The 24,062-nt window shown below is 41.9% G+C and overlaps 1 protein-coding gene across 1 annotated transcript in view; it reads right to left on the bottom strand.

Moving 5' to 3' along the window:
- Positions 1 to 2,838: 2,838 nt before the first annotated feature.
- Positions 2,839 to 24,062, bottom strand: part of ABHD10 (abhydrolase domain containing 10, depalmitoylase) — a 96,065-nt gene continuing 74,841 nt past the window's right edge. The window contains exon 5 of the mRNA XM_053706819.1: positions 2,839 to 3,456. Within this exon, the coding sequence (XP_053562794.1) occupies positions 3,115 to 3,456 (342 nt within the window). The 3' untranslated portion in view covers positions 2,839 to 3,114. The remainder of the gene's footprint in view (positions 3,457 to 24,062) is intronic.

The following is a 24,062-nucleotide window of genomic DNA, read 5'->3' as shown; positions in this document are numbered from 1 at the left end:
TCAGCTCTTTGGCTCCTTTTCGGGCTACAGGATTAATAACGATAAATCGGAATTGTTATGGATATACAAACAAGCCCAGGTAATACCCCACCCATTCCATGAAACTTCGTGCATACAGTATTTGGGTATACGCTTGAGTAGAAACCCTAGGGAGTGGTATGGACTGAACTTTCCTAAATGCATTAAGAAATACAAGATAAAGTACAAATCTGGTCCAATTTACCATTGAGCATCTCGGCCAGAATCATGCTTATAAAGGCTATTATATTCCCTAAACTGTTATATTTCCTTCAAAACTTCCCATTGTTACTATATAACAAAGATATTCTTACGCTACAGAGGGCTTTCAATAATTTTATCTGGCGAGGGAAAAAGCCACGAATAGCATTTGCAACCCTAACACTCCCAAAATACTGTGGAGGCCTCTCATGTCCAAATATTAGAATCTACAATTATGCAGCTGTGTGTAAGTTCGCGCTAGACTGGATCACTGAGAAAGGATATGATACACTGTATGACCTGGGGTCGCATCTGATCTCCCCATTCGATCTGAAAGCAATTTTACATAACCCAGTGATAAAACTGCCGGCCAATATAACGCAATATGTCACCATTAAAAATGTTGTGAGGACGTGGCAGAAAGTGTGCATAGGAACTAAGAATAACTTTCGTAAGTCGTTTTTTCTCCCACTAATAGGAAATCCAAGCTTTGCGCCAGGTTTGAACATGTCGGTTTTTTCCACATGGGCTCAAGCTGGTCTACATTCCCTTGGCCAATTATGCCAGGAGAACAAGCTGGTAGTAAGATCTTTTGAGGCGTTGAACGGTAAATATAATCTAGCAAAAACATCTTTTTACGCCTACTTACAAGTATGTCACTGGATTGCGAATTTAAGAACCGAAACGGGGACGGAATTAGAAAGGGGGGAATTAGGTAGAGTTATTCAATCCTATACTGATGGGGTCAACAGAATTTCACAAATATATAAAATTTTAATTAATACCCAAGGGGAAGTCCATACGAACAGACTAGTTGGGAAATGGGCCAAGGTGCTACCGCTAGTAGAAAAAGAGTGGATTACCACCAGTGTTAGGTTATCAATGAAGGCAACGATTTCAGTCACCTGGTGGGAATCCCATATTAAATTACTGAATATGGCATATGTTTCTCCTGCCCGAGTATCTATATGGAGTGGTACTTTAGCATTAGGGGAGTGCCCCAAATGCAGACAAGAAAAGGCAGATTTAACTCACTGCTTATGGAAGTGCCCTAAAGTAATAAAATTCTGGAACAAAGTTAATTATTGGTGTAACAAGGTTATGGGAGTTCAGGTGGAGTTTTCACAGTTTGAGGTACTTTTTCTATATAGACACAGTAAACCTGAAATTAACCACAAATTCTTGAATACAATGATATTAGTAGGGAGAAATGTGATCTTCGCTAACTGGAAGAGTGGGAGTGACCTTAAGTAGTCTGAATTTTGCAGGAAAGCCCAGTATCAAATAATATTAGAACAGTATAATATAAAAACTAGCAATAATAAACAATTACGGCAATTTTTTATCAAATGGAAGTTGATGATTCTATCTCTCCCCTTAGCCATTCAAAGGCAAATAGTGGCAGTCTTTAAGAAGTCCGAGTGGTTTGTACAACAGATACAGGTAGGAGTGTTCCCAAGAACATGGTCATTTGATTAAGGTGTCGGTGAGAGGGGGATCACTCCAGTCCACCCTTTTTTCTTTTTCCCTCCCTCCTCCCCCCCCCTTTTTTTTTCCGGGTCCATGAGTCGCCAGGAACTGGTAACAATGTAGATATGAAATAAGATCCAGTGAAATATGGTATACTTCGTTGGACTATATTGTGGTCCTATATTTTGATGTAATATTGTCCTTTGTGTAGGCAAACTACCTACAGAGTTTGTAATTGCCAAGATTTTCTTTTGTTCAAAAACTAATAAAAACATATTTAAAAAAAAAAAAGTAAAAAAAAGAAAGAAAAAAAAAAAGAAAAAAAAGAAAAATGTTCTCCCCATTCTAAAGCAATGCGCATTCACGGGACACACATGCTCTATGCCACACAATTGTCAATTGAGCAATAAACCAGAATGCCGGATTTAAACGCATGCGCATACTAATGCCGGGTTTAAACGCATATGCATACTAAGTGTGACTGATTTTAACGCATGCGCAGAAGACAATTGCTCCACAAGTGAGCGTATCACACATACATATAGAGCGGGTGAGACCGCTCTATTCATCACAATGCGACCAAGACGGAAGTGCCGGGTGGGAGGAGGAACATCGAAATCTCCAACAAGTTAGGTTAGTAAAATATATAATTAATGCTAAAAAAAACTTTTAAAAAAACATAGCAATTTTAATCCCTAAGTGTAAAAGAAGCATTAGGAGGCAGCAGGGCTAACAAAATTGACATTCACTTTAAGCTTCAGACTAGTGGTGTATTTTTGGTCCAGAGTTGATTTTAACTCCCTCTGTATAGATGGGGCCTGATTCTTAAACACTTGCAAGCATGTTTCCCGCTTGCATACAATGAGAAATTAGGGTATGTAAAAATTGCTGTTAGTACTACAAGGCCCTTCAGGGAATACTCTAACAAAGCTTTTTATAGAGGCTCACCAGACCAGAGAGATTTAGAGAATCAGGCCCATAGTTCAAGCAATGGTGAAACTAAATTCTCTCTTAGAACATTTTATTTGTGCTATTTTATGTCCCTTTAAGATTTGATTTTACATTAGGCAAGCGCATACAGAAACATGAATTGTTTAAAGATCATGAACATGCCAAAACATTTAATGAATCAACAGAAATTTCAACAAATAATGTTAGATATTTATTTTGTTTTATTCCAGTGAACAAATATTTAGGTTTATAGTCTATATAAAGATCTGGTTCTGTACAAATCAAATAAAAAAAAAAAAAATCACAGTTATGTAAGAACAACAGTAGGAAAGAAGTAAATAATGTTTAGTACATTTTTAATACTAATTATAAAATGAAAACGCCAAGGTGTTTTTCTAGTTTCAAATACTCTTTAGAAGAGGAAGACCTGGATATTGTCTAACATTGAATCATTTGGTTGGTTAAGGCACCAGCCTATCTCAGAGTTGTCAGCTTATCTATTAAATCGTCAACAGTATAGACAAGAAGTTTAATGTCATCCTTCTCACTCATCCGATGCTGACCATGCTTCCGAAGAATAATGTCTATATCTGTGCTGAGAATACGGTCAGCGATCTGCATGGACACATGCCATGGGACGTCTTCATCTTTCAATCCATGGATGAGACGAACAGGGCAAGTAATAGCAATGGGACTATTTAACAAACAGTGGTTTTCTGCTTCTTTAATAAAGGAATGTGGAATGCTATAAAAGCCTTGTTCACCGTATTTCGAGGGTAATTTCAATTCACCGCTTTCTTCAACAGCCTTCTTTTCCTACAAAGAAAACAAAACTGCAAATTACATTTTACAGTATGTTGTGTTTACCGTCTAAGATAGTCACTCTTGAATTGCTAGTGTACACCATCTCCACATAACTAAATGCTGTGCAATACAACTTTACACTGGCCTTTGTTTAACTATAACTAGAAACTAATATAGTTGCAATCATTCTCAAAAGCTCCTGCACTTGCAGCATATCATACAATGTACTCGAGAGTAAACTTTGCTAGACAGAAGCTTTTTGTGCGTGTCGGATAACGTACAACTTGAATGTGTAAAGTAAACAGTTTCTAGGCGAGCAAAAGGCGACCCACGCTAACCAAATATCGCAACCTCGTTAACGTATTCTCCCCATAGAAGTCAATAGATAGCGCAGAAGAAAAAAAAACAAACAAAAATGCACGCTAACCTAAAAGTTATGAAGTGCACATTCCAATGTTTTTCACATACAGAAAATTTTAATTTATTATTAAAATGTATTATTTTTATTATTGTAAATAATATATATATTTTTACATTAACATTATCAGATATTTATAATATTTAATACAGTATTGAAGTTAGCAATTCTTCATGTGTGCTAAGCCAACACCGCGTTAGATCTAAATCGCGAACCCCGATGCGTGTTAGGCATATTTTCCATTCCTATGTTCTTCACATAGAAAATAATGTACTTTTTATTATATATATATATATATATATATATATATATATATATATATATAACAAAATTTATGCTTACCTGATACATTTATTTATCTTGTGGTGTATCCAGTCCACGGGTTCATCCATTACTTGTGGGATATTCTCCTTCCCAACAGGAAGTTGCAAGAGGACACCCACAGTAGAGCTGTCTATATAGCTCCTCCCCTAACTGCCACCCCCAGTCATTCGACCGAAGACAAGCAAGAAAAAAGGAGAAACTATAGGGTGCAGTGGTGACTGTAGTTTAAAAATAAAAAACACCTGCCTTAAAATGACAGGGCAGGCCGTGGACTGGATACACCACAAGATAAATAAATTTATCAGGTAAGCATAAATTTTGTTTTCTCTTGTAAAGGTGTATCCAGTCCACAGGTTCATCCATTACTTGTGGGATACCAATACCAAAGCTTTAGGACACGGATGAAGGGAGGGACAAGGCAGGAACTTAAATGGAAGGCACCACTGCCTGTAAGATCTTTCTCCCAAAAATAGCCTCCGAAGAAGCAAAAGTATTGAATTTGTAGAATTTAGAAAAAGTGTGAAGCGAAGACCAAGTCGCCGCCTAACAAATCTGTTCAACAGAGGCCTCATTTTTAAAAGCCCATGTGGAAGCCACCACTCTAGTGGAATGAGCTGTAATTCTTTCAGGAGGCTGCTGGCCAGCAGTCTCATAAGTTAAGCGGATTATGCTTCTCAGCCAAAAAGAAAGAGAAGTTGCCGAAGTGTTTTGGCCTCTCCTCTGTCCAGAGTAGACAACAAAGCAGATGTTTGACGAAAATCCTTCGTAGCTTGTAAATAAAACACGAACCACATCAAGATTGTGTAAAAGACGTTCCTTCTTTGAGGAAGGATTAGGACATAATGAAGGAACAACAATCTCCTGATTGATGTTCTTATTAGATACTACCTTAGGAAGAAACCCAGGTTTGGTACGCAAAACTACCTTATCTGCATGGAAAATCAGATAAGGGGAATCAGAACTCCGAAACTCTTCGAGCCGAGGAGATAGCTACCAGAAACAGAACTTTCCAAGATAAAAGTTTAATATCTATGGAATGCAAAGGTTCAAACGGAACCACTTGAAGAACTCTAAGAACTAAATTTAAACTCCATGGCGAAGCAACAGGTTTAAACACAGGCTTAATTCTAACTAACTAAAGCCTGACAAAATGCCTGAACGTCTAGAACCTCAGCCAAACGTTTGTGCAAAAGAATAGACAGAGCAGAAATCTGTCCCTTTAAGGAACTAGCAGACAATCCTTTCTCCAATCCCTCTTGGAGAAAGGATAAGATTCTAGGAATCCTGACTTTACTCCATGAATAACCCTTGGATTCACACCAATGAAGATATTTACACCATATGTTATGATAGATTTTCCTGGTGACAGGCTTTCGAGCCTGAATTAAGGTATCAATGACCGACTCCGAAAAACCACGCTTTGATAGAATCAAGCGTTCAATCTCCAAGCAGTCAGACGCAGAGAAATTAGATTTGGATGTTTGAAAGGACCTTGAAGTAGAAGGTCCTGCCTCAGCAGCAGAGTCCATGGTGGAAAGGATGACATGTCCACCAGATCTGCATACCAAGTCCTGCGTGGCCACGCAGGAGCTATCAAAATCACAGAAGCTCTCTCCTGCTTGATCTTGGCAATCAGACGAGGGAGCAGAGGAAATGGTGGAAACACATAAGCCAGGCTGAAGGACCAGGGCGCTGCTAGAGCATCTATCAGCGCTGGCTTGGGATACCTGGACCAGTAACGAGGAAGCTTGGCGTTCTGACGAGACGCCATGAGATCCAGTTCTGGTTTGCCCCATAGTTGAATCAACTGGGCAAATACCTCCGGATGGAGCTCCCACTCCCCCGGATGAAAAGTCTACCGACTTAGGAAATCCGCCTCTCAGTTCTCTACTCCTGAGATATGGATAGCTGAGAGATGGCAAGAGTGAACCTCTGCCCATAGAATTATCTTTGAACCCTCCAACATCGCCAGGGTGCTCCTTGTACCCCCCTGATGGTTGATATAGGCTACAGTCGTGATGTTGTCCGACTGAAATCTGATGAACCTGACCGCAGCTAGCTGAGGCCAAGCCTGAAGAGCATTGAATATCGCTCTTAGTTCCAGAATGTTTATCGGAAGGAGGGCTTCCTCCTGAGTCCACGAACCCTGAGCCTTCAGGGAGTTCCAGACTGCGCCCCAGCCCAGAAGGCTGGCATCTGTCGTCACTATAGTCCATTCTGGCCTGCGGAAGCTCATTCCCCTGGACAGATGGACCAGAGATAGCCACCAGAGAAGAGAATCCCTGGTCTCTTGATCCAGATTTAGCAGAGGGGACAAATCTGTGTAATCCGCATTCCACTGATTGAGCATGCAAAGTTGCAGTGGTCTGAGATGTAGGCGGGCAAACGGAACTATGTCCATTGCCGCTACCATTAAGCCGATTACTTTCATACACTGAGCCACTGACGGCTGAGAAGTGGAATAAAGAGCACGGCAGGAAGTTAGAAGCTTTGACAACCTGACCTCTGTCAGAAAAATCTTCATTTCTACTGAATCTATCAGAGTTCCTAGGAAGGAAACTCTTGTGAGAGGGGAAAGAAAACTCTTTTCTTCGTTCACCTTCCACCCATGAGACCTCAGGAATGCCAGAACAATGTCCGTATGGGACTTCGGCGATTTGAAAATTCGACGCCTGTATCAGAATGTCGTCTAGGTAAGGAGCCACCACAATGCCTCGTGGCCTTAGAACCGCCAGTAGGGACCCTAGAACCTTCGTAAAGATTCTTGGTGCCGTGGCTAACCCGAAGGGAAGAGCCACAAACTGGTAATTTGTAAGTTATGCAAACGTTTTTACACTAAGTAATATGAGTTAACATGAATATTACCCTTATCTTGTAAGCATGATCCCAGTCGTTGTTAAATCACTGTATCAGGCTTACCTCAAATATACCAGGCACTGTCAGCATTTTCTAGACCTTATCTCTCTATAAAAAAATATACTGAACATACCTCAAAGCAGGTAATCTGCAAACCGTCCCCCCAACTGAAGTTTTCTTTCCATACTCTTCAGTTATGTGTGAGAACAGCAATGGACCTTAGTTACAAACCGCTAAGATCATCAACCTCCAGGCAGATTCTTCTTCCAATTTCTGCCTGAGAGTAAAACAGTAAAACAGTACAACGCTGATTGAAATAACAAACTCTTGATTGAAGGTAAAAACTACACTAAGTCACCACATATCTCTTGATACTTCCTTTGTCGAGAATTGCAAGAGAATGACTGGGGGTGGCAGTTAGGGGAAGAGCATATCCCACAAGTAATGGATGAACCCGTGGACTGGATACACCTTTACAAGAGATATATATATTTATTTATTTTTCTTTTTTTTTCTTTTTATTAAAAATGAAAAAAAGTATACACACATTATTAATTAACTTTTTAAATTTGAAATTTTAATAAAATGTTATAAATGTCATCATGGTAATAGATAGAGATCTTTTGCATAGAGACCCTACCTTATATACACCTAGAATACAAGTTTTGCGTTTGTGTATTAACGCTGAAAAAATGGTAATTTCAGAGTTGAAACCGTAACAGTCATTACTAGTCTTGTCGAAAGCTGTACTGCAAGCATTTTAGCCTGTAACGCAACGTCAGTCGCGCACTCAAAAAAAATGACGTTTTTGTGTGGGATTTCCATAGCGCTGCCATTACAAGTTTTGCGGTGAGGCTAAAAAGCTTGCGTTACACACGATACCAACATAATCCGTTTCGCAATCTGAGACCAGTAGTTATGAGTTTTACGCAACAAAACTGTTACACAAACTCATAACTAACATGTTACAAAGTACACTAAATCCCATAAACTACCTATTAACCCCTAAACCGAGGGCCTCCCGCATCACAAACACTAAATTAAAGTTATTAACCCTTAATCTGCTGCTCACTAAATTGCTGCCACTAATACAATTTATTAACCCTTATTCTGCCGCTATAATAAAGTTATTAACCCCTAAACCTCTGGCCTCCCACATCACTGCCACTAAATAACCTATTAACCCCTAAACTGCCAGCCCCCCACATCGCAAAACACTAAATTAAAACTATTAACCCCTAAACCCAACAACCCCCTAACTTTAAATTAAAATTACAAGATGCCTATCTTAAAATTAATAAAAACTTACCTGTGAAATAAAAAAAACCTAAGTTTAAACTATATATTAAACCAACATTACTATTATACTAAAATTAGAATAACTATCAATTAAATAAATTAAATAACACATTAAAAAAACCTAACTACTAAAAAAAAAATAATCTACAATTACAATAATAAAAAAAAAAAAAGACTAAATTACAAAAAATAAAATGAAACTGGCGGAGTCTGACTGCCAATGAAGACGGACGCATAGCTAGTGAGCTCCGCTACAAGGCAGAAAGATAAGGCTATAATTCAGCCTAAAATGCAGTGAAAGCATATATACCGGACCCGGAGACAAGCAGGCTACCTTGAGGGACCCGAATTGTGAGGTCTGACGCGCTGGGGGAGAGAGGTACGAAGGAGCACAATTGGGAACTATCTCCCGGGAAGACATCACCTGCGGCCATCTTGCGGCACCATGTGGGGACGATCAGTGCACACGATCGGGCACATACAGCACATCAGCGGCGCAACGGATGGGAAGTAAAACGTTAGAAACTCTGGGGCTGAGTCAGACTGCTTCTTAAACAGTGGTATTTAAGTTTGGGGGAATTACGCTCCTTAGGGCTTAAAGTGAACACGCAGCTACCTCCCACAGCAAAGTTAGACTGGCACTATAAATGCCGACACAGAGACACTAATAAAATACGCGGAGACAATTTGTATTGAACCCTTGGCCTGAGGTGAAACATAAAAACAGCGGAAGCTGCCCAGTAACTCCTGGACTAAAAGGCCATTAATAGGCAACATGTGGCGTTGGGCCTGAAACCTACAATTTTACTACACAGGTAGGGCACATAGACAGAAACACCACATGGGGAGGAGGAGGAAACTTACAAAATAGAATGTTGGCTACAGATATAAAAACGATCTGACCCTGTCTGGGGCCCTGTGACCCTCTCGTACAGCTAAAGAGTCTGATTTGGATCTGGAGGAAGTTTCTCAAATATATACTGCTGAGCATTGAGATACACAGATCTGCTACTCTCAAGAGGCAACCCACTTTATTGATATATATGGCAGCTAGGAAGAATAACAAAAATCCTATAGTGGGGAAAAACACAGCTACTTCCCTGTTCTTTAAGCCCCACAGAAATGAAAAAATAAACTATACATAGGAAGAGACTTTGGAGGGAGACTCTGACAATGAGACAATAATGCAAACGGATAAGGAAGACCTAACACCGGTAACGAAAGCAGACATTAAATCTCTAGTCTCAAAGCAAGATATAAATGTATATTTTGAAAAGATGTGGGAGAAGATGGATGCTATTCAGGCTACAGTCACAAACAGTCTAGCAGAACTCAAACATGACATCCAAGACCTAGGTACTAGGGTAGCAACTCTAGCGAAAAGATAGCGAAAATAAAAAAAGAAGAGGATTTGCTTGCTCTCTCTCAACAAGTTGAGACGCAACAACAAGAACTCGACACTATTCAAGAAAAAATGGAAGACATGGAGAATAGAAGTCGCAGATGCAATATCAGGCTGAAGGGAATCCCGGAATCCATAACTCCCCCAGAGCTTCCGCAATACCTCAAACAACTTTTCCAAGCAATTACAGGCCATGCAGAGGAAAACAACTTTCAAATAGAGAGAGCGCACAGGGCCCTTAAGGCGAAGCCTAAAGGAGAAAAGCCGCCAAGGGATGTGATTGCCAAGCTGCTGTGCTTTCCTGAAAAGGAAGCCATATTACAAGCCTCAAGAAAGAACCCGACTTTTAAATTTCAGGGTTCAGTAGTACAGTTCTATCAAGACCTCTGCGTGAGAATGTTACAGAAGAGACGATCCCTAAGACCACTGACACAGATACTAAGAAAAAATCAGATCAACTATCGCTGGGGCTTCCCATTCTTGCTGCAAATATTCCACGAGGGGAAAACCTTGACGCTCAAAGATCAACAAGATATACCAGAGGTTTGCTCCTACTTGAAACTGGCGGTCCCTGACCTATCTATAGGGACAAGAGAAAGCGGAGGAAACAACACTCAAAAAGACAACTCCAACAAAAATCCAACCTGGTCTAGAGTGACAAGGAAAAAATTAAAGGACTGAATGCAATAACTCTACGAGCACGCCAATTTAGAAGAAGTACAGATCTTCATCCGACAACAAGCCAGATAAGTACAGGAAACCTGACTTTCGTAGCCTAACCTGACCTACAAGCTTTTCAGCAATTAAGACACTGGTTCCCTATTTCTAGAGAATAATAAGACTGTTAAGCTAAAGGAGGGGTGAAAGGTTTTATAAAGGAACACTAAGAGACTCAGGGACATACACCTGAACTATGGGACTGACCTCTCCATACACTAAGAGAGAGGGGAATGGACAGAAAGTCTTGTATTTGTAGTTATAATTATTAATCTAAATGTGATATGTTGAATATTCTCAAATTTCAAACAAGAGCCACGCAGAGATTTTTGAGGGGTGAGGGGAGGATAAGTGGCAATGTTAGAATGCCGACAAGCTGAAAAGGAGGGAACCGTAAATTTCAATGAGAGGGTAGCGATGTTTACCCTTAACAAATGATTATAGTATGCTGAATGTTATCTGCCAGGAAGTAAGAAATGGTAAATAAGGTAAAATTCATTTATCTTTTTTTGTTTTTCATATTAGGACAGGTATTACACCTGTGGTTTTGTTATTATGTTAATGTTATTTTTGTTCATTATTATACAGATGTGGTCAGCTCTGTCTTTGGCGAGAGAAGGGGAAGACTGTTTACACACAAAATAACGAGATTCCTGTGGCAAATTAGAGAGTATAAAGCGGATGGGATAGACTTAGGAAAAGGTACTGGGGCAATTCAGATGAAGACACGAATTTCTCCAACATTGGTGTGTCTGGTCCACGGCGTCATCCTTACTTGTGGGATATTCTCTTCCCCAACAGGAAATGGCAAAGAGTCCCAGCAAAGCTGGTCACATGATCCCTCCTAGGCTCCGCCCACCCCAGTCATTCTCTTTGCCGTTGCACAGGCAACATCTCCACGGAGATGGTTAAGAGTTTTTTGGTGTTTAAATGTAGTTTTTATTCTTCTATCAAGTGTTTGTTATTTTAAAATAGTGCTGGTATGTACTATTTACTCTGAAACAGAAAAGGATGAAGATTTCTGTTTGTAAGAGGAAGATGATTTTAGCAGACAGTAACTAAAATCGATTGCTGTTTCCACACAGGACTGTTGAGATGAAGTAACTTCAGTTGGGGGAAACAGACTTTTCTGCTTAAGGTATGACTAGCCATATTTCTAACAAGACCATGTAATGCTGGAAGGCTGTCATTTCCCCTCATGGGGACCGGTAAGCCATTTTCTTAGTCAAATATAAAAGAATAAAGGGCTTAAAAACTGGTAGACATTTTTATGGGCTAAAACGATTGCTTTATTGGGGCATATTATGCAGATTCTAGCTAATAATTGGCATTATAATCTTGGGGAACGTTTAAAAAAACGGCAGGCACTGTGTTGGACACCTTTTTTAGTCTGGGGGCCTTTCTAGTTATAGACTGAGCCTCATTTTCGCGCCATTACTGCGCAGTTGTTTTTGGAGAGCAAGGCATGCAGATGCATGTGTGAGGATCTAAGAATCACTAAAAAAGCTTCTAGAAGGCGTCATTTGGTATCGTATTCCCCTCTGGGCTTGGTTGGGTCTCAGCAAAGCATATAGCTGGGACTGTATAGGGGTTAAATTTGAAAACGGCTCCGGTTCCGTTAATTTAAGGGTTAAAGCTCTGAAATTTGGTGTGCAATACTTTTAATGCTTTAAGACACTGTGGTGAAATTTTGGTGATTTTTGAACAATTCCTTCATACTTTTTCACATATTCAGTAATAAAGTGTTTTCAGTTTGAAATTTAAAGTGACAGTAACGGTTTTATTTTAAAACGTTTTTTGTGCTTTGTTGACAAGTTTAAGCCTGTTTAACATGTCTGTACCATCAGATAAGCTATGTTCTATATGTATGAAAGCCAATGTGTCTCCCCATTTAAATTTATGTGATAATTGTGCCATAGTGTCCAAACAAAGTAAGGACAGTAATGCCACAGATAATGATATTGCCCAAGATGATTCCTCAAATGAGGGGAGTAAACATGATACTACATCATCCCCTACTGTGTCTACACCAGTTATGCCCACACAGGAGGCCCCTAGTACATCTAGTGCGCCAATACTTATTACCATGCAACAATTAACGGCTGTAATGGATAACTCCATAGCAAATCTTTTATCCAAAATGCCTACTTATCAGAGAAAGCGCGATTGCTCTGTTTTAAACACTGAAGAGCAAGAGGACGCTGATGATAACTGTTCTGACATACCCTCACACCAATCTCAAGGGGCCATGAGGGAGGTTTTGTCTGATGGAGAAATCTCAGATTCAGGAAAAATTTCTCATCAAGCTGAACCTGATGTTGTGACATTTAAATTTAAATTAGAACATCTCCGCGCACTGCTTAAGGAGGTGTTATCTACTCTGGATGATTGTGACAATTTGGTCATTCCAGAGAAATTATGTAAGATGGACAAGTTCCTAGAGGTTCCGGTGCCCCCCGACGCTTTTCCTATACCCAAGCGGGTGGCGGACATAGTAAATAAAGAGTGGGAAAGGCCCGGCATACCTTTTGTTCCCCCCCCTATATTTAAGAAATTATTTCCTATAGTCGACCCCAGAAAGGACTTATGGCAGACAGTCCCCAAGGTCGAGGGGGCGGTTTCTACTCTAAACAAACGCACTACTATTCCTATCGAAGATAGTTGTGCTTTCAAAGATCCTATGGAAAAGAAATTAGAGGGTTTGCTTAAAAAGATTTTTGTACAGCAAGGGTACCTTCTACAACCAATTTCATGCATTGTTCCTGTCACTACGGCAGCGTGTTTCTGGTTCGAGGAACTAGAAAAGTCGCTCAGTAAAGAATCTTCGTATGAGGAGGTTATGGACAGAGTTCACGCACTTAAATTGGCTAACTCTTTTGTTTTAGATGCCGCTTTGCAATTAGCTAGATTAGCGGCGAAAAATTCAGGGTTTGCTATCGTGGCGCGCAGAGCGCTTTGGCTAAAGTCTTGGTCAGCGGATGTGTCTTCCAAGACAAAATTGCTTAACATTCCTTTCAAAGGTAAAACATTATTTGGACCTGATTTGAAAGAGATTATTTCAGACATCACTGGGGGAAAGGGCCACGCCCTCCCACAGGATAGGTCTTTTAAGGCTAAAAATAAGCCTAATTTTCGTCCCTTTCGCAGAAACGGACCAGCCTCTAATTCTGCATCCTCTAAGCAAGAGGGTAATACTTCACAACCCAAACCAGCCTGGAAACCAATGCAAGGCTGGAACAAGGGTAAGCAGGCCAAGAAGCCTACCACTGCTACCAAAACAGCATGAAGGGATAGCCCCCGATCCGGGACCGGATCTAGTGGGGGGCAGACTTTCTCTCTTTGCTCAGGCTTGGGCAAGAGATGTTCAGGATCCTTGGGCGCTAGAAATAGTTTCTCAAGGTTATCTCCTGGAATTCAAGGAACTACCCCCAAGGGGAAGGTTCCACAGGTCTCAATTATCTTCAAACCAAATAAAGAGACAGGCATTCTTACATTGTGTAGAAGACCTGTTAAAGATGGGAGTGATACATCCAGTTCCAATAAGAGAACAAGGAATGGGATTTTATTCCAATCTGTTCATAGTTCCCAAAAAAGAGGGAACATTCAGACCAATTTTAGATCTAAAGATCCTAAACAAATTTCTCAGGGTACCATCGTTCAAAATGGAAACTATTCCAACGATCCTACCTACTATCCAGGAAAATCAATTTATGACTACCGTGGATTTAAAGGATGCGTACCTACATATTCCTATCCACAAGGAACATCATCAGTTCCTAAGGTTCGCTTTTCTGGACAAGCATTACCAGTTTGTGGCACTTCCATTCGGATTAGCCACTGCTCCAAGGATTTTCACAAAGGTACTAGGGTCCCTTCTTGCGGTTCTAAGACCAAGGGGCATTGCAGTAGTACCTTACTTGGACGACATCCTGATTCAAGCGTCGTCCCTGTCAAAAGCAAAGGCTCATACGGACATCGTCCTAGCCTTTCTCAGATCTCACGGATGGAAGGTGAACAAAGAAAAAAGTTCTCTGTCCCCGTCAACAAGAGTTCCCTTCTTGGGAACAATAATAGATTCCTTAGAAATGAGGATTTTTCTGACAGAGGTCAGAAAATCAAAACTTCTAAGCTCTTGTCAAGTACTTCATTCTGTTCCTCGTCCTTCCATAGCGCAGTGCATGGAAGTAATAGGATTGATGGTTGCAACAATGGACATAGTTCCTTTTGCACGAATTCATCTAAGACCATTACAACTGTGCATGCTCAGACAGTGGAATGGGGATTATACAGACTTGTCTCCGATGATTCAAGTAGATCAAAAGACCAGAGATTCACTCCGTTGGTGGCTGACCCTGGACAATCTGTCACAGGGAATGAGCTTCCGCAGACCAGAGTGGGTCATTGTCACGACCGACGCCAGTCTAGTGGGCTGGGGCGCGGTCTGGGAATCCCTGAAAGCTCAGGGTCTATGGTCTCGGGAAGAGTCTCTTCTCCCGATAAACATTCTGGAACTGAGAGCGATATTCAATGCTCTCAGAGCTTGGCCTCAACTAGCAAAGGCCAAATTCATAAGGTTTCAGTCAGACAACATGACGACCGTTGCATATATCAATCATCAGGGGGGAACAAGGAGTTCCCTGGCAATGAAAGAAGTAACCAAGATAATTCAATGGGCGGAGGATCACTCCTGCCACTTGTCTGCGATCCACATCCCAGGAGTGGAAAATTGGGAAGCGGATTTTCTGAGTCGTCAGACATTCCATCCGGGGGAGTGGGAACTCCATCCGGAAATCTTTGCCCAAATAACTCAATTATGGGGCATTCCAGACATGGATCTGATGGCGTCTCGTCAGAACTTCAAGGTTCCTTGCTACGGGTCCAGATCCAGGGATCCCAAGGCGACTCTAGTAGATGCACTAGTAGCACCTTGGACCTTCAACCTAGCTTATGTATTCCCACCGTTTCCTCTCATCCCCAGGCTGGTAGCCAGGATCAATCAGGAGAGGGCCTCGGTGATCTTGATAGCTCCTGCGTGGCCACGCAGGACTTGGTATGCAGACCTGGTGAATATGTCATCGGCTCCACCATGGAAGCTACCTTTGAGACAGGACCTTCTTGTTCAGGGTCCATTCGAACATCCGAATCTGGTTTCCCTCCAACTGACGGCTTGGAGATTGAACGCTTGATTTTATCAAAGCGTGGGTTTTCAGATTTTGTAATAGATACTCTGATTCAGGCTAGAAAGCCTGTAACTAGAAAAATTTACCATAAAATATGGAAAAATATATCTGTTGGTGTGAACAAGATAAAAATTCCTAAGATTCTATCCTTTCTACAAGAAGGTTTGGAGAAAGGATTATCTGCAAGTTCTCTAAAGGGACAGATCTCTGCTTTATCTGTTTTACTTCACAAAAGACTGGCAGCCGTGCCAGATGTTCAAGCATTTGTTCAGGCTCTGGTTAGGATCAAGCCTGTTTACAGACCTTTGACTCCTCCCTGGAGTCTAAATCTAGTTCTTTCAGTTCTTCAAGGGGTTCCGTTTGAACCTTTACATTCCATAGATATTAAGTTACTATCTTGGAAAGTTTTGTTTTTAGTTGCAATTTCTTCTGCTAGAAGAGTTTCAGAGTTATCTGCTCTGCAGTGTTCTCCGCCCTATCTGGTGTTCCATGCAGATAAGGTGGTTTTGCGTACTAAGCCTGGTTTTCTTCCGAAAGTTGTTTCCAACAAAAATATTAACCAGGAGATAGTTGTACCTTCTTTGTGTCCGAATCCAGTTTCAAAGAAGGAACGTTTGTTACACAATTTGGACGTAGTCCGTGCTCTAAAATTCTATTTAGAGGCTACTAAAGATTTCAGACAAACATCTTCCTTGTTTGTTGTTTATTCTGGTAAAAGGAGAGGTCAAAAAGCGACTTCTACCTCTCTTTCCTTTTGGCTTAAAAGCATTATCCGATTGGCTTATGAGACTGCCGGACTGCAGCCTCCTGAAAGAATCACAGCTCACTCCACTAGGGCTGTGGCTTCCACATGGGCCTTCAAGAACGAGGCTTCTGTTGACCAGATATGTAAGGCAGCGACTTGGTCTTCACTGCACACTTTTGCCAAATTTTACAAATTTGATACTTTTGCTTCTTCGGAGGCTATTTTTGGGAGAAAGGTTTTGCAAGCCGTGGTGCCTTCCATTTAGGTGACCTGATTTGCTCCCTCCCTTTATCCGTGTCCTAAAACTTTGGTATTGGTTCCCACAAGTAAGGATGACGCCGTGGACCGGACACACCAATGTTGGAGAAAACAGAATTTATGCTTACCTGATAAATTACTTTCTCCAACGGTGTGTCCGGTCCACGGCCCGCCCTGGTTTTTTAATCAGGTCTGATGAATTATTTTCTCTAACTACAGTCACCACGGTATCATATGGTTTCTCCTATATATATTTCCTCCTGTCCGTCGGTCGAATGACTGGGGTGGGCGGAGCCAAGGAGGGATCATGTGACCAGCTTTGCTGGGACTCTTTGCCATTTCCTGTTGGGGAAGAGAATATCCCACAAGTAAGGATGACGCCGTGGACCGGACACACCGTTGGAGAAAGTAATTTATCAGGTAAGCATAAATTCTGTTTTTCACATAATACAACATGAACACAGACATAATAGTGATAACACATAATGTTAGGGGCCTTAACACTAACACTAAGCGCAGAACTGCTCTACAACAATATCAGAAACTCAATGCAAAGGTTATATTTTTACAGGAGACCCATTTTACAGAATCCGTGATACCCAAGTTCTGGAGTAGGCAATATCCACTCCACTATCATTCTACCTCAACACAAAGAAAAAGGGGGTGTCTATACTAATACATTCCTCTCTTCAGTTCTCAACGGAGGAAATTATCTCAGACCCAGAGGGGAGATTCTTGATAGTTAGGGGTAGCATACACAACACCCAAGTTACATTATGCAACGTATATGCACCGAATGAGAAGCAAAGCTCCTCCTTCTCCCATATATCACATCTCTTAACACAATGGTCACAAACACGCACAATCTTAGCGGGAGACTTCAACATTATGCTTCAATCTCACACAGACGAGGGAGGGTCTGATCTTACCAGTAAACAATACAGACAACGCTATGGCCAAAGGGATGAGAAGCTCACTAGCACCACATAATTTGATAGACTCCTGGGAGGCTCTTTACGGGGTGACAAAAGATCATACGTACTACTCACACGCACATAAATCTTATTCCAGACTGGATTATATTTTAGTCAGCTAGACTCTGATCCCTAATGTGACCGTGTCCAAGATCCACCCTTGTGTGTGGTCGGATCACTCTATAGTTCAGGTTAACCTAGAGGGTATAATTCAATTTCAGAGACAACGCTCCTGGACTTACGACCCTACCACGCTCAAATCCACAGATGCACACAATAAAACACTTAAGACTCTAGAGGAATATTGGCACCATAACAAGGGCACAAATGAAAATCCTACATATACATGGGCGGCACATAAACCGGCCATTAGGGGTTTCCTCATTAAGGAGAAATCAAGACTCAGAGCAGCGCACTCTCAAAGGAATAAACTACAGACAGAAATAGCTGCATTAGAAACTAAGCATAAACAGACGGCATCTGAAGTTGTATTTAAGCTACTTCAAACAAAAAGGCAGATTCTGTCTAAAATTCTAAAATGATGCAGCAGTCAGAGCCACTCAAAGACTAAAAGTGAATTATTTCCTATATGCCAACAAGCCAGACATATCTAGCATATAAATTAAGAGAGAGGATAAAAACTAATGCAATACCAAAGCTAAGACAACAGGACGGTTCCTTCACCTCAAACCCTTTCGACATAGCGAACAAATTTGCCTCATATTATGCCCAATTATACGACGGGAAGTAGGTAGAACACAACCCCCACACACAACAGTTATTAAACCAGTTCTTACAAACAGCAACATTGAGCACTATTAGTGATGAAGACAGAAAGATATTAAACGCAGAAATAAACTCTATAGAAATTCCCAATGTAATTAAAGAACTCAAACCGGGCAAGGCAGCGGGACCAAACGGGAGAATATTACAAACAATTTAAAAACACACTAATCCCACATATAAGACAGTTCTGTAATGATGTTATGGAAGGACGGGAGATACCAACAGAAACTCTTTGGGCAAAAATAGTAGTATTACCTAAACAGGGGAAGGATCCAAAATCACCTCAAAGCTACAGACCAATCTCCTTAATTAACCAGGATATTAAAATACTCACTAAGATCCTAGCAAACAGACTTAAGACAATAATCCCAAAACTGATATACCCGGTCCAGGTGGGGTTCATCACAGAGAGAGAGGCTCCGGACAATGTCAGGAGAACTATCGTCCTGACGGAATTCCTAGAAAAAATGGGAACGCCTTCTCTGCTCCTTTCGCTGGATGCGGAGAAGGCGTTCGATAGAATAGATTGGCCATATATGTTTAGAGTTTTGTCGGAGATGGGGTTCGAAGGTCCTTTTGTTCAAGCAATGAAAGGTATATACTCGACACCGACAGCGATAGTTAGTGCGGCAGGTTTCTAATCTAGCAAAAACAGAATTTATGTTTACCTGATAAATTACTTTCTCCAACGGTGTGTCCGGTCCACGGCGTCATCCTTACTTGTGGGATATTCTCTTCCCCAACAGGAAATGGCAAAGAGCCCAGCAAAGCTGGTCACATGATCCCTCCTAGGCTCCGCCTACCCCAGTCATTCGACCGACGTTAAGGAGGAATATTTGCATAGGAGAAACCATATGAAACCGTGGTGACTGTAGTTAAAGAAAATAAATTATCAGACCTGATTAAAAAACCAGGGCGGGCCGTGGACCGGACACACCGTTGGAGAAAGTAATTTATCAGGTAAACATAAATTCTGTTTTCTCCAACATAGGTGTGTCCGGTCCACGGCGTCATCCTTACTTGTGGGAACCAATACCAAAGCTTTAGGACACGGATGATGGGAGGGAGCAAATCAGGTCACCTAGATGGAAGGCACCACGGCTTGCAAAACCTTTCTCCCAAAAATAGCCTCAGAAGAAGCAAAAGTATCAAACTTGTAAAATTTGGTAAAAGTGTGCAGTGAAGACCAAGTCGCTGCCCTACATATCTGATCAACAGAAGCCTCGTTCTTGAAGGCCCATGTGGAAGCCACAGCCCTAGTGGAATGAGCTGTGATTCTTTCGGGAGGCTGCCGTCCGGCAGTCTCGTAAGCCAATCTGATGATGCTTTTAATCCAAAAAGAGAGAGAGGTAGAAGTTGCTTTTTGACCTCTCCTTTTACCGGAATAAACAACAAACAAGGAAGATGTTTGTCTAAAATCCTTTGTAGCATCTAAATAGAATTTTAGAGCGCGAACAACATCCAAATTGTGCAACAAACGTTCCTTCTTCGAAACTGGTTTCGGACACAGAGAAGGTACGATAATCTCCTGGTTAATGTTTTTGTTAGAAACAACTTTTGGAAGAAAACCAGGTTTAGTACGTAAAACCACCTTATCTGCATGGAACACCAGATAAGGAGGAGAACACTGCAGAGCAGATAATTCTGAAACTCTTCTAGCAGAAGAAATTGCAACCAAAAACAAAACTTTCCAAGATAATAACTTAATATCAACGGAATGTAAGGGTTCAAACGGAACCCCCTGAAGAACTGAAAGAACTAAGTTGAGACTCCAAGGAGGAGTCAAAGGTTTGTAAACAGGCTTGATTCTAACCAGAGCCTGAACAAAGGCTTGAACATCTGGCACAGCTGCCAGCTTTTTATGAAGTAACACAGACAAGGCAGAAATCTGTCCTTTCAGGGAACTTGCAGATAATCCTTTTTCCAATCCTTCTTGAAGGAAGGATAGAATCTTAGGAATCTTAACCTTGTCCCAAGGGAATCCTTTAGATTCACACCAACAGATATATTTTTTCCAAATTTTGTGGTAAATCTTTCTAGTTACAGGCTTTCTGGCCTGAACAAGAGTATCGATAACAGAATCTGAGAACCCTCGCTTCGATAAGATCAAGCGTTCAATCTCCAAGCAGTCAGCTGGAGTGAGACCAGATTCGGATGTTCGAACGGACCTTGAACAAGAAGGTCTCGTCTCAAAGGTAGCTTCCATGGTGGAGCCGATGACATATTCACCAGATCTGCATACCAAGTCCTGCGTGGCCACGCAGGAGCTATCAAGATCACCGACGCCCTTTCCTGATTGATCCTGGCTACCAGCCTGGGGATGAGAGGAAACGGCGGGAATACATAAGCTAGTTTGAAGGTCCAAGGTGCTACTAGTGCATCCACTAGAGCCGCCTTGGGATCCCTGGATCTGGACCCGTAGCAAGGAACTTTGAAGTTCTGACGAGAGGCCATCAGATCCATGTCTGGAATGCCCCACAGTTGAGTGACTTGGGCAAAGATTTCCGGATGGAGTTCCCACTCCCCCGGATGCAATGTCTGACGACTCAGAAAATCCGCTTCCCAATTTTCCACTCCTGGGATGTGGATAGCAGACAGGTGGCAGGAGTGAGACTCCGCCCATAGAATGATTTTGGTCACTTCTTCCATCGCCAGGGAACTCCTTGTTCCCCCCTGATGGTTGATGTACGCAACAGTTGTCATGTTGTCTGATTGAAACCGTATGAACTTGGCCCTCGCTAGCTGAGGCCAAGCCTTGAGAGCATTGAATATCGCTCTCAGTTCCAGAATATTTATCGGTAGAAGAGATTCTTCCCGAGACCAAAGACCCTGAGCTTTCAGGGATCCCCAGACCGCGCCCCAGCCCATCAGACTGGCGTCGGTCGTGACAATGACCCACTCTGGTCTGCGGAAGGTCATCCCTTGTGACAGGTTGTCCAGGGACAGCCACCAACGGAGTGAGTCTCTGGTCCTCTGATTTACTTGTATCCTAGGAGACAAGTTTGTATAGTCCCCATTCCACTGACTGAGCATGCACAGTTGTAATGGTCTTAGATGAATGCGCGCAAAAGGAACTATGTCCATTGCCGCTACCATCAAACCTATCACTTCCATGCACTGCGCTATGGAAGGAAGAGGAACGGAATGAAGTATCCGACAAGAGTCTAGAAGTTTTGTTTTTCTGGCCTCTGTCAGAAAAATCCTCATTTCTAAGGAGTCTATTATTGTCCCCAAGAAGGGAACCCTTGTTGACGGAGATAGAGAACTCTTTTCCACGTTCACTTTCCATCCGTGAGATCTGAGAAAGGCCAGGACAATGTCCGTGTGAGCCTTTGCTTGAGGAAGGGACGACGCTTGAATCAGAATGTCGTCCAAGTAAGGTACTACAGCAATGCCCCTTGGTCTTAGCACAGCTAGAAGGGACCCTAGTACCTTTGTGAAAATCCTTGGAGCAGTGGCTAATCCGAAAGGAAGCGCCACGAACTGGTAATGCTTGTCCAGGAATGCGAACCTTAGGAACCGATGATGTTCCTTGTGGATAGGAATATGTAGATACGCATCCTTTAAATCCACCGTGGTCATGAATTGACCTTCCTGGATGGAAGGAAGAATTGTTCGAATGGTTTCCATTTTGAACGATGGAACCTTGAGAAACTTGTTTAAGATCTTGAGATCTAAGATTGGTCTGAACGTTCCCTCTTTTTTGGGAACTATGAACAGATTGGAGTAGAACCCCATCCCTTGTTCTCCTAATGGAACAGGATGAATCACTCCCATTTTTAACAGGTCTTCTACACAACGTAAGAATGCCTGTCTTTTTATGTGGTCTGAAGACAACTGAGACCTGTGGAACCTCCCCCTTGGGGGAAGCCCCTTGAATTCCAGAAGATAACCTTGGGAGACTATTTCTAGCGCCCAAGGATCCAGAACATCTCTTGCCCAAGCCCGAGCGAAGAGAGAGAGTCTGCCCCCCACCAGATCCGGTCCCGGATCGGGGGCCAACATTTCATGCTGTCTTGGTAGCAGTGGCAGGTTTCTTGGCCTGCTTTCCCTTGTTCCAGCCTTGCATTGGTCTCCAAGCTGGCTTGGCTTGAGAAGTATTACCCTCTTGCTTAGAGGACGTAGCACTTTGGGCTGGTCCGTTTCTACGAAAGGGACGAAAATTAGGTTTATTTTTGGCCTTGAAAGGCCGATCCTGAGGAAGGGCATGGCCCTTACCCCCAGTGATATCAGAGATAATCTCTTTCAAGTCAGGGCCAAACAGCGTTTTCCCCTTGAAAGGAATGTTAAGTAGCTTGTTCTTGGAAGACGCATCAGCTGACCAAGATTTCAACCAAAGCGCTCTACGCGCCACAATAGCAAACCGAGAATTCTTAGCCGCTAACCTAGCCAATTGCAAAGTGGCGTCTAGGGTGAAAGAATTAGCCAATTTGAGAGCATTGATTCTGTCCATAATCTCCTCATAAGGAGGAGAATCACTATCGACCGCCTTTACCAGCTCATCGAACCAGAAACACGCGGCTGTAGCGACAGGGACAATGCATGAAATTGGTTGTAGAAGGTAACCCTGCTGAACAAACATCTTTTTAAGTAAACCTTCTAATTTTTTATCCATAGGATCTTTGAAAGCACAACTATCTTCTATGGGTATAGTGGTGCGTTTGTTTAAAGTGGAAACCGCTCCCTCGACCTTGGGGACTGTCTGCCATAAGTCCTTTCTGGGGTCGACCATAGGAAACAATTTTTTAAATATGGGGGGAGGGACGAAAGGAATACCGGGCCTTTCCCATTCTTTATTTACAATGTCCGCCACCCGCTTGGGTATAGGAAAAGCTTCTGGGAGCCCCGGGACCTCTAGGAACTTGTCCATTTTACATAGTTTCTCTGGGATGACCAACTTGTCACAATCATCCAGAGTGGATAATACCTCCTTAAGCAGAATGCGGAGATGTTCCAACTTAAATTTAAACGTAATCACATCAGGTTCAGCTTGTTGAGAAATGTTCCCTGAATCAGTAATTTCTCCCTCAGACAAAACCTCCCTGGCCCCATCAGACTGGTTTAGGGGCCCTTCAGAACCATTATTATCAGCGTCGTCATGCTCTTCAGTATCTAAAACAGAGCAGTCGCGCTTACGCTGATAAGTGTGCATTTTGGCTAAAATGTTTTTGACAGAATTATCCATTACAGCCGTTAATTGTTGCATAGTAAGGAGTATTGGCGCGCTAGATGTACTAGGGGCCTCCTGAGTGGGCAAGACTCGTGTAGACGAAGGAGGGAATGATGCAGTACCATGCTTACTCCCCTCACTTGAGGAATCATCTTGGGCATCATTGTCATTGTCACATAAATCACATTTATTTAAATGAGAAGGAACTCTGGCTTCCCCACATTCAGAACACAGTCTATCTGGTAGTTCAGACATGTTAAACAGGCATAAACTTGATAACAAAGTACAAAAAACGTTTTAAAATAAAACCGTTACTGTCACTTTAAATTTTAAACTGAACACACTTTATTACTGCAATTGCGAAAAAATATGAAGGAATTGTTCAAAATTCACCAAAATTTCACCACAGTGTCTTAAAGCCTTAAAAGTATTGCACCCCAAATTTGGAAGCTTTAACCCTTAAAATAACGGAACCGGAGCCGTTCTTAA

The sequence above is a fragment of the Bombina bombina genome, chromosome 3 (assembly GCF_027579735.1).
Source record: "Bombina bombina isolate aBomBom1 chromosome 3, aBomBom1.pri, whole genome shotgun sequence".
Taxonomy (NCBI): Eukaryota; Metazoa; Chordata; class Amphibia; order Anura; family Bombinatoridae; genus Bombina; species Bombina bombina.
This window is presented reverse-complemented; position numbering and strand designations above follow the sequence as displayed.